The following is an 11,743-nucleotide window of genomic DNA, read 5'->3' as shown; positions in this document are numbered from 1 at the left end:
TTCACTCAACCAATCATCTCCATTGCCCTTTAAAGTAAAGCTTCCTGATATAAACGTGAAAACTGTTTCACTAGTAGTACATCTTAAGAAAGCAAGATAGATTCAAATATGATGATAAAAATAATCTTTCGATGACAAAGGTAACCATGTGTTGGTGAGAAGCTGATTTTTCAATTCACACACGCTATCCAACCAGAAACCATTTTTAACTTTTTCAGGTGTAACCTTTAAGTATTCTTACCTAAAAATATTTACGTGTTTATACTTACTAAAAAGGAATTATACGTATTCACACTGCTCTTTGACTTTTTTTTTTAACTTACTACACTATTCACTTAATTATCTGATTAGTAATTGAATCCTGGTGTCGCCTGATAAGATACATGCACTCCAGAACACATTTCTATATGCCGCCTTATTCCAATAGCTTTAAAAATTGATCCTAATTATGTTTTTAAATATGCAATTTCAAATTATAAAAATTGTAAGTCGTAAATTTAAGCTTTACCAAATGAAAATTCTCAAAACCAAAGGATTTTTTAAAAATAACAATGGGGGGGATGCCTTCAACACAGTCTTGTCTTACTTTCATGCTGTTTATTTATAACAAACTTTATCTCACACAGAATTCCCGACATGGACAGAAGAAACCACACCAGCTTCTATGAATTTCTTCTCCTGGGCTTCTCCGAGATCCCAGAGCAGCGCCCTCTCCTGCTTGGGCTCTTCCTGGCCATGTACATGGTCACTGTGGTGGGGAACCTGCTCATCATCCTGGCCATCAGCTCAGACCTGCAGCTCCACACACCCATGTATCTCTTCTTGGCTAACTTGTCCTTTTCTGACATAGGTTTCATCTCTACAATAGTTCCCAAGATGCTGGATAATATTAGCTCAGGAATTAAGCTGATTTCTTATCTTGGATGTCTGACACAACTCTATTTCTTTGGCCTATTTGCAGATCTAGACAACTTTCTCCTGGCTGTAATGGCACTTGACCGCTATGTAGCCATCAGCCATCCTCTCCACTACACCACAATCATGAACTCCCAGCGCTGTGTCCTGTTGGTGGCTGGGTCTTGGGTGATCACTGCCTTCCATGCTCTAGTGCATACCCTTTTAGTGACCAGACTTTCCTTCTGTGGTCCCAATATCATCCCGCACTTCTTCTGTGATCTGGTCCCACTTCTGAAGCTGGCCTGCTCCAGTACTTACATTAATGACCTGGTACTCACCTTTGTGGCAGGATCACTGCTGATTGGACCCTTTGTCTGCATCCTCACATCTTACTTCTACATTGCTCTGGCTATCCTGAGAATTGACTCTCTAAAAGGTAAGCGAAAGGCCTTTTCCAACTGCACGTCCCACCTCTCTGTGGTCTCTCTGTTCTACAGCACAGCTATTGGAGTCTACTTATGCCCCCCATCAACCTACTCAGGTGGGAAGGACAGAGTCTTCTCAGTCATGTACACGGTGGTGACCCCCATGTTGAACCCATTCATCTACAGCCTGAGAAACAGGGACATGAAGGGGGCACTGGAGAAACTGCTCAGAAGAATATTAAAGCTTTTTCTCAGGACCTGCAAGACTCTGGACTGAGAGCTGACACTTGGTCTCCTGGGAGCTCAAACCGCTGCAGCTCCCTTGAAAACAAGACTTTTTGATGTCATGTTTCTGTTTTCTAAATTTTGTTTTTAAAGAACATATTAATACTTTGGTTTCTCAGAATCATAAGCAATGCCTGACCATTACGATATCACACATTGAAATGCAGGTTGACCTTCAAGGATAAAGCGGAAATGGACAATGTCATTTCTAACTTCAAGTCATCTTTCTGAAGTGCGCATACTCTGCTTTCTTCCACCCGCTCTCAAGATGATTCTTGTTTCGTTTTGCTGTATACTTAACAGAAGCTGCACATGGAGGACTTGTATACATATAAAGTGAAAGTCTAAATGTTTGTTTTTAGCTGAAGCCATTCAGGAAATCTAGAAGAGCGCTCTAGCCTAAAAATATGGGATTCATGAGGCCCAGTAGTATGAAACATGAAGGAAGTATTCTGATTCAGTTCACGAGAAAAAAGAAGTGATCTTGGGCTTCCAGTGCTCTTTGGCATTAATGAATGGTGTGACAGCTACACCATACTGAATGAGGCTGAGTGTTGGTTTTTCACTTGTAAAATAAAGTGATTTGACTGTACTAGTCTAAGGCCACACACACCAGTTCTACTATTTAGATTTAGGATTAAAAAACCCAAGATCTGAATTTATGAGTTAGAAATCAAGATCCTGAGTTCACCTTTTCCTTTTTTTAACTTTTTATTTTTGATAATTGTTACATAGTTGATCAGGGTGGGAAGGAAAAGGATTCAGGGAAAGTGGGTGAGACTATTGTTTCCAAATTTTGTCTTTCTTCTTCCTATATCTGGTGGAAGGGGCAGATAAGGGGAGAAACTACACCCAGCCTCCCAACTGCCCCAGTACCCAGGGATGGGGAACGGCGACCCAATACCAACCCAGGGTCCCAAGGGTTCTGCTTAGGTGGTTTAGATAGTTCTATCTCACCGATCCAAGGATAAGGAAATGCTTCCAATGTCCATTGGCTGACATAGTCTACCTTAGAGTCTCTATTCCCCCAGATATTTGCTGTCATCATTGGTTGCAGTAGCTGTCTGATTTCATTTGTCCTCCTTTCTCTGCTATGGTACCAGATACCCTCTACAAGCCCCAATGGACTGTCATATCCTCTGTGTGCATTTGAGTCTGCCATCCACTGTTCCATCTTTTTCACTGAGGAGGCCCAGTTCTGACACATGCACTCTATGGTCAGACCACCAATCCTAGATGTGAGCCCTCATGTTCCAACATGCCCAACCCGTGCCATCCTCCAAACCTCCTGCAACCCCACACACCAAGCATCTACAAACATACTGCTGGATGGCCAGTGGGCTTCACCTGGGGTGCCAATGGTGCCCTGGGTCACCTGACCCGGATCTGCCAGATGCCCCATCCCCAGGACTCACAAACCTGGAACCCATCACACAGGTGGGCCTAAGGACCCAAACCAGCTTGCTTGGGCCCTGCTGGACTACCGGCCCCTGGAACTCATGGACCCAGCTCTTATCATGCAGGTGGGCCAAAGGGCCCAGGCCAGCTAACCCAGGCCCTGCTGGACCCCAGCCATGTCCCCGGGCTTCATGGATCTGGAGCCCTAAATATCTTTAGAAAAAAAATAGAGTATTCTAGGCAACTATGTTGGCATATTGGTATGGCTTTATTCAAAATAAAGAGCCACAAATGTAGGTCAGGGTTTGGAAAAAGAAGTTGTATATACTGCTCTTGAGAATGTAAGAGTAGCCACGATGAAAAGCTAAACATAGACTTCTGATATGAAACAGGAATTTCACTATTGGGTATGAGGCACTTATTGCATTAAAGAGATACCAAACACATCGCATTTATAACAGCCCATTCCCAATTGCCCAAATATCTAATCAACCAAAGTGCCCATCACCAGATGGATAGATAAAACTATAAATACGTACAATAGAGAATTATTCAGCTATAAAATAAATGAAATTCCATCATTTGATCAAAATAGTTGGATCCAGAGGACATCATGTTAAATGAAATAGTCCCAACACAAAAAAATACCACATATTTTCCTTTATATGTGGAAGCTAAAACTTACAACAACAATGAAGAAATACCTGTGTATATTAGTTTTGCTGCAAATAGTGCTTTGGCAAAGCTTCGTTTAAGTCTTTGTAGAGCAAATTGGTATGAATTATATACTAATCTTAATTATTATGACAGTTTTTATGAATGAAATTGAATATCTATTCATTTATGATCTTTGCCTACTTTTCTTCTGGACTCTGTATAGTCTCTTTAATTTTTATTCCTTAACATTTTTTTATTGGCTATAATATAAAGTAAAAATTTAAGTATCTCAAAAATGAAAAATACAATACTAAGTTGAAAAAGAAGAAAGGAAGTTGGTGCTTAACCACATAATAACCCCAACAATAATAGAACATAACTGAATCATTTGGAATTATTTCCTCCTGTCTGTGGTTCTCCATTCACTATGTTGGCTAGTTCCCTTGGCTCTGCAAATCTTTTCAGTTTTATGTAATCCTATTTGTTCAGTTTGCTTTTGTTGCCTGAGCTTTTGGAATTCTACCCCAAAAAATCATTGCCCCTGCCAATATTTTGAAGTCATTTTTTTAGCAGCTTCATAGTTTCAGTGATGACCAAAAAATATGGGCAGGGATACAATCAGAAAATTCAAAGTAGGAAATACTAAGAAAAAATCTGAAATGTTTCCCATGTCACCCAACCCAGGTCCTTGACACCACTTGCACGGTGGGTGCCGGGTCTGTGAGCCCCAGCGGTTGTTGGCGGGGTGGATCTGGCACTTGGGTAGCTTGGCCCGGTCCTTGGGTCTGCCTGTGGAAACTAGTTCTCTTCAGTGGAAAAAACGGAGCAGTGGACGACTGGCCCTGATATGCATGGAGGGTATGGCAGCCCACTGGGGCCTACAGAGGACATCTGATACCATAACAGGAAGGAGAACAAAACAAATTGGACAACTCCCCGAGCTAAACAATGACAGCAAAAATCTGGTCGAATAGAGACTGTAAGTTGGACCGTATCAGTCCATAGATCTTGGAAGGATTGTCTCATCCTTGGATCGCCAAGAGTGAGAGCATTTCAGAACTATCTTTCACACCAGGAAAGAACCCTTGGAATGTGACATCGGGGACCCTGGGTTCAAATCAGGTGGCCATTCCCCATCCCTGGGTACTGGGGCAGTTGGGAGGCTCGGTGTGGCTTCTCTCCTTGTCTTTCCCCTTCTTCTAGAAACAGGAAGAGACAGAAAATTTAGAAATGATGATCACACCCACTTTTTCCTAACCCAGGATCCTTTCCACCCTGATCAACTATGTAAACATCATTAAAAATAAAATTTAAAAAATTAAATGGCAAAAAGGAGAGAAGTTAGCCCCTATCAATGAGCAAAATAAGAAGTTAAGCTATCCTAAATCATGATTATTTTTTCCCCCGAGTCCAGGAGCCTGCAAGGAGTTTGCAAACAGTGCTCTCAGTCCATGTAAAAAAGGGCATCCTCAGATGATCATTGCCATTACATGCAATCAGTGTAAACTTTTTGGAGGACAATCATGTTACTTGTTGAAACTAAAGTATATATAAGGGCCCAACGCAATAGCCTAGTGGCTAAATCCTCACCTTATATACACTGGGATCCCATATGGGTGCTGGTTCATGTCCTGGTTGCACCAGTTCCCATCCAGCTCTTTGTATGTGGCCTGGGAAAGCAGAGAAGGATGTCCTAAAGTCATTGGACCCTGTACCCGCTTGGATGATCCAGAAGAGGTATCTCATTCCTGGCTTCAGATCAGTTTAGCTCTGGCCATTGCACCCACTTGGGAAGCAGACCAGCAGACAGATGCTCCTTCTGTCTCTCCTCTCTGTAAATCTGACTTTCAAATAAAAATAAATAAATCCTTAAAAAAAAAAAAAAAAAGAGTTTAGAAGCTGGCAAGGTGGTGTTGCAAGCTAATCCTCCACCTGCCAGAACCGGCATCCCACAAGGCCCCAACTTGTATGCTGGCTGCTCCACTTCCAAATGCAGCTCCCTGCTTATGACCTGGGAAAGCAGCAGGGGTTGTCCCAAGTCCTTGAGCCCCTGTACCCATGTGGGAGATTTGGAAGAAGCTCCTGGCTCCCAGCTTCAGACTGGTCCAGCTCTGGCCATTGCAGCCATTTGAGGAATGAATCAGCAGATGAAAGATTTCTCTCTCTCTCCTCTCTTTCTGTAACTCTGACTTCCCAAGTAAAATAAATACATCTTTTTAAAATTAAGTTTAAATTGGCGTAAAATTTTTGAAATTTATAATTTTTTCGTATGTACTTTCCATGAACTTCCTCCCCCATATATCGGGGAGGGGGGAGTGGAGAAATAAGTGAATAGAAGGGGAATATTTTAATTTGTGGCAAATTTAAAATTCTATGAAATATTTTAAAAGCAGTTAGATAGATATGATGTTTCCCTAGGAGGTCCATGATTCAAAAAAAGCCTAAGACGAAAGAATCCCAGTCTTGTTAAAACACAACATGCTCAAGTGCACATAGAAAAGCATTTGAATGGGCCCATGTCAAAACATTAGCAGCAATTATTCCAGGAGAGAAGCAGAGAGGGTAGAAGACTCACTTTTGACTCCATAAGGGTTGATAGGAGTTTTTCTACTATCTTTTGAAATGAGTGTGTGTCCCTTAAAAGAAGAGCAGAAAGACAGGCTGCATCTCCGAGGCCTCATGGTACCCATCCGTGCCTCGACCCCATGGAACACTCTGCTGGCATTCCTTCTCAGAGCCCAACAGAAGCGCACGCACCGTGACCCCCATGACCAGGTTGGCCTCCCAGGCCCTTACCACTCTCCTAGGATCAGCTGAGCTGCCAAGCCACCCCTACTAATGCTGACATTGGGATCACTGCCCCATGAGTCTGCCTCCCCAGAGAAGGCAAAGAGCTTGGACAATGACACATCTGGGACTCTGTGCTGGCGGGGACTGGACAGTCCCTACAGAACTGTGTGACAAGACCCCAGCTCCCTAAACCTTCCTCAGCTGTGTCCTGCATCAGCAGCAGGTGCACAGCCCTTCGGTGTTGCTGTTCTGTCTCCTGTGCTGGGCCACTGCCTCTGTCCTCCCTGAGTCACTGCTTTGGTGCTGCTGCTCAAACAAGACTTGATGACCTGTGCTGCCTGAAGGGGACTCGTTCCCATCCAACAGAAGTCCATGGTAAGTGAAGAACTCCACTTAAAGGGTTGCACAGCAGTTTCTGAACACCTTAAGCAATTCCCAGATAGACTCTTAGTGATTTCTGGAAGGAAAATGGTCTTATTTAAATTGATCCTTTGCATGATGTTGTGAGCGTTGTGAGCATTGTGACATTTAACCAGGCCATTTTCTTGTGTCTTTTCCCTGCACCACACTCTGATATGTTGTCTTTATGGACTTTGTTTCCTCATCTTATTAAAACTCAGAGAGAGAGAGAGAGAGAGAGAGAGAATGGAGGACTTACATAGTCCGGAGTCTCATTTCAGGGAAGTTTCTGGGAGTGAGAGAAAATGTCTCCCAGAATCCCAGAGACTCAATCAGCCGAGGAGGTGGTTTAAGTAAAACAGGGTGAAGTGACCCAGAAATTATTCCCCCACCACCTTGAGCTGCTGTGTAGTCTCTAAACAACTAACCCTGACTTTTCTTCCTATTTCTTGAAATTAATGACCAGACAGGAAAACAGAGAATAGGCTGTTGTGTTATCCAAGAGTCTCCCTAACAAATGGCACGCTATGGACTGCATTATCAGCAGTTACAGGGACGTATTCTACAAGGAGCTCTCCAATTTCCAATAGGAATTGAAAATGGACATCTTTCCACTGTTTCATAAGACGTTTAGAGAAACTTTGTGTTCATATAGTCTCTCCTTCATGGTTCTTTTTAACTGAAATTGAAAAGTTTTATTTTAATATGTGTATTAGCATTTTCTAGAGACAGGACTAGAAATTGTGGTCGCTTTTTAATCAACACAGCTGCCTGGAGAAAAAAAATTGTAGTACAACAACCATAATCACATTGTTTCATGAATATTTAGAGCTTCAGAACCTGACATCAACTCATGCTGGCTGCTTTTTATAAAGCTACTTTATTAAAATCAGGTGCTATTCTTCCTGTTTCCTGGATGAAAAACCGAGGGCTCGCAAAGGTGACGTGATCTTCCCAAGGTTGCTAAATCATTTCATGACAGGCCTGTCACCAAGGCTCGGATCTGCCCTTCTCTGAATCAAGTCTCATCCCTACACATTGCTCTTTTGTGATCCACATCTTTTTATAAAGCAAGACTCCCCTCTAGGCGGAGGAAAGTCTTCCTTATCTTTCTGCCTCCTTGTCCATACCACATTGCTCTGCCCATAACGAGCCACTATATTGCATTATGGGTCTGGCAGGATGTTCTCTGCTGATGATGAGGAAGAAGGTAAAACTTCCAGGTTTTCGGTGACTGGTCCTCCGGCTGCTTCTGGGACTCCCTGGTGTTACTGGTAGGCTTGTTTCAGGAGTTAATCCAAGCATTGCCCACATAGCAGCCAACTGCTGACTATCTAGGAGAGCTCGAATCATTCTTACATCTTTCACAGGACTTGAGGAGAAACAGCCCATTTTTGTCCATTTTAAACTCAAATCCACCTGATGTCCAACCCTGGATGCCAGGGTCGTGATCTTTTATTTGGAGAAACTGATTACAATGAGAAGCCAAATGGAAAACAAGCATAGGAAGAGAGTAGAGCAGGGATGCCAACATGAAGATAGAAACGGAATTACTTCTAAGTTAGATTTACGCTCACTGTAGCTTCATCTCAATGCTCTGTGACCTCAGTGGTATGAACTGATGTCTCTACCTCATGTCATGGTCCAAAAGTGGGAATAACAGTTTCTACTCTCTAGCTTTATAATAAGGAATTGAACTTGAACAAAATATGATGATCACTTATTGTTACCAAATGCACAGGACAGCACAACGGAAAAGCAAGAAACAAAGAAGGAAGAACTCTAAGTGTAAGGAGAATTTGAGGGGCAGCATAGCCCAGTGATTAAGAGTACACAGGCTGTCCTCTACTGCTTTCCCAGGTCACAAGCAGAGAGCAGGATGGGAAACAGGGCTACCAAGAGATGAACCAACACACATATGGGGATCCCGCTGCATGCGAGGTGAGGACTTTAGCTTCTAGGCTACCGTCCCGGGCCCAAATATATGCAGCTTTTTTAAACTGGCATATAAAATTATTCATCGGATGGTTACAGGCTGACAAAGATGTAATATATGATATAGTGTGCTTTTAAATGTAGTGTAAAACCAAACTTTATATTATACCTATTTCTTACGACGTATTGAAGGGTCTATTTCTTAAAAATGTATCTAAATTCCAGGATGATCTATATTTTACACTATTCCTTTTAAATTTAAACATTTATCCCATTCTTTTCCATTATACCTTTTATGCTATGTAATACAGTTTTATGCTGACTAAAATTATCCTAAATTTGGATTTACATGGTGAACTACAATAGATCCTTTGGGAGAATTGAAAGCTTCAGGTAAACCACAATTAATTTTTAAAATTTATAATTTATAAGCACTTTATCTGAAAAGGAGAGAGAAAGAGAGGGAGAGAAAGAAAGAGATAGAGAGAGAGAGAGAGAGAGAGAGAGAGAGAGAGAGAGAGAGAAGAGAAGGAGAGATCTCCCATTGAGTGGTTCATGTCCCCAGAAGCCCACTTCGGTCAGGGCTGGGCTGTACCACGCGGGAGTCCAGAACCCACATGGAGCCTCCCACACAAGTTTCAGGGAATCAACTGCTACCCCAGGCCTTGAACCAGGTACTGCAAAATGGGAAGCAAGCACCCCACATATAATCTTTCTGGGGATTTATTTGTGTGTTTGAAAGGCAGAATGATGAGAAATGAGAGAGAGGAGAGAAAGCGAGCGATTGATTCTGTTAGCTTGTTTATTCTCAATGTGGCTACAGTAGCCAGGGTTGGAAGTATTATACTCTTATAACAGTATATAGGAAATATATAAAATCTGTTTTTTTGTATAAAATTTAAAATGGGGGTGAGGGAGAAGAAAAGATGAGTTTAGAAAAGAGAAATATGGAAATTATGAACCTAGAAACAAAGCCCTCAAGCAGTATCCGTGTACTTTTCAAAAAGTTTCTGGACTAGCAAGAGGATGTCTTCTGAGCCACACGCCTCTGACAGCCCTCTTGCCAGGCAGGTGCCTGCATTACGTAGCTGTCCACTAGTGTGGTTACTGAGAAACAGACATCGTCGTTTCAGTTTGCGTTTTGTTACATATTGGTTGACAGCACAACCTTTGGCGGAATACTAGACATGACTTAAATTTGGATTTTGCCCTTTATGAATTTAAACTTCCCATGATTCAACTTTCTAATTTCTAAAGCTAAACTAATAATTATCTCATGAGGTTACTGTAAGATGTAAGTGTGGTGATGCAGCAAAGCCCCTGGTTTGAAGCACTTTTCGTATGTCAGAGGTAATGATGATTCTGGCAATACTGAAAAATCATCAGGAAAAATGTAGTCACTTGCTCCCATTATCAACAGACAAATAGCTCATAATGAGGCATAAAAGTGAATGGTAACAAAATATCCCGGTGGAGTGTCCGTGCCTGTACAACTAACCCTTGCTGTTCTTATTGCCATAGATGGACAAGACCAACTGCACCAGTGTGTCCTATTTCATTCTCTTAGGAATTTCTACGTACCGAGAAGAGCAGATTCCACTCTTCCTCCTTTTTCTATTCATGTACATGATCAACATGGCTGGCAACCTTGCCATCGTCACACTGATTGTCTCTAGTCCACGCCTCCACACCCCCATGTACATCTTCCTCAGTAACTTGGCCTTGGCAGACATCTGCTTCACCTCCACCACCGTCCCCAAAATGCTACAGAATGTTTTCTCCTCTACCAAGGCCATTTCTTACATGGGCTGTTTAGCCCAGACTTACTTCTTTATTTGCTTTGCAGCTATGGAAAACTTCCTGTTGGCGGTGATGGCCTATGACAGGTACACTGCCATCTGTCACCCTTTCCGCTACCATCTGATCCTGACCAGGAGGCTGTGTGTGCAGATGGTGGCTGGGTGCCATGTCCTCTCCCACCTTCATGCTCTCTTGCACACCTTTCTCATGGGCCAACTGATCTTCTGCACAGAGAACAGGATCCCTCACTTCTTCTGTGACCTTTACCCTCTGATGCAGATTTCTTGTAGCAGTGCCCACCTTAACACCCTGATGGTCCACACAGAGGGTGTGGTTGTCATCAGTGGAGCTCTAGCCTTCATCATTGCCTCCTATGCCTGCATCATCTCAGCAGTCCTCTGGATCCCCTCGGCCAAGGGCAAGTGGAAAGCCTTTTCTACCTGTGGCTCCCACCTGACTGTGGTGGCCATCTTCTACGGCACTCTCACCTGGGTCTACTTCAGGCCCCTTTCCAGCTATTCAGTGACTACGGGCCGCATTGTGACAGTCATGTACACAGTGGTCACGCCCATGCTGAATCCCTTTATCTACAGCCTGAGGAATGGAGATGTCAAAGGGGCCTTCGGGAAATGGATGAGCAGACTACAGACTTTTCTCTTTTTAGATAAAATCCCAAAACAATTCTGAGTTTTATTTTTGGAAATAGAGTGTCTCACAGATCTGCTTTCTTCCTAACTTCCTAAAAATATCTAAATTAACTGTGTAGCTTAGATATCATAGATTCTCCATTGGTTATTATCCTAAGATATCTATTAAATCCAAAACATATGAAACAAAAGGGAACCACCACCCACCTCGGGTAAAACACTAGCATGGCTTTGACTGAAACTGATGGTGATCTCTGGGTTTGCAATTAAACAACAAGCCGTAACTTTCAAAATTCTTAGATACAGGCAATAGAAACTGATCCTATATGGTTTACAGAAGAAGTATATAGTTTATGGAAGATAAGAGTTTCTTGAAAGCTTATGTGGAGCTCAGGCATTTCCGAGGCTATGGAGTCAGGCTCAAAATAGGGGCTAGAATAAGAAATATTATATGATCAGAACCACAGTCAAAATTATAATCCAAAGCTAGCCTGTTCACCAAACCTTGTC

General features: G+C 42.5%; 2 protein-coding genes across 2 annotated transcripts; both read left to right on the top strand.

Annotated features, from left to right (window-relative positions):
- The first annotated feature begins 636 nt into the window (after positions 1–636).
- Positions 637–1,839, top strand: LOC101534574 (olfactory receptor 1M1-like). The gene has a single exon (XM_004593725.2). It carries the CDS (start codon positions 637–639, stop codon positions 1,597–1,599), a length of 963 nt encoding a protein of 320 aa, XP_004593782.2. The 3' UTR covers positions 1,600–1,839.
- An 8,468-nt stretch (positions 1,840–10,307) lies between these two features.
- Positions 10,308–11,273, top strand: LOC101534333 (olfactory receptor 1Q1). Its single transcript, XM_004593724.2, has one exon. The coding sequence runs from the start codon at positions 10,308–10,310 to the stop codon at positions 11,271–11,273; it is 966 nt and encodes a 321-aa protein (XP_004593781.2).
- The last annotated feature ends 470 nt before the right edge of the window (positions 11,274–11,743 follow it).

This window comes from Ochotona princeps, chromosome 14, assembly GCF_030435755.1.
Source record: "Ochotona princeps isolate mOchPri1 chromosome 14, mOchPri1.hap1, whole genome shotgun sequence".
In the NCBI taxonomy this organism is placed as follows: Eukaryota; Metazoa; Chordata; class Mammalia; order Lagomorpha; family Ochotonidae; genus Ochotona; species Ochotona princeps.
This window is presented reverse-complemented; position numbering and strand designations above follow the sequence as displayed.

Excerpts from the sequence above, each read along its gene's own strand:
- LOC101534574 (XM_004593725.2), top strand. The coding sequence starts at position 637 with ATGGACAGAAGAAACCACACCAGCTTCTATGAATTTCTTCTCCTGGGC.
- LOC101534333 (XM_004593724.2), top strand. The coding sequence starts at position 10,308 with ATGGACAAGACCAACTGCACCAGTGTGTCCTATTTCATTCTCTTAGGA.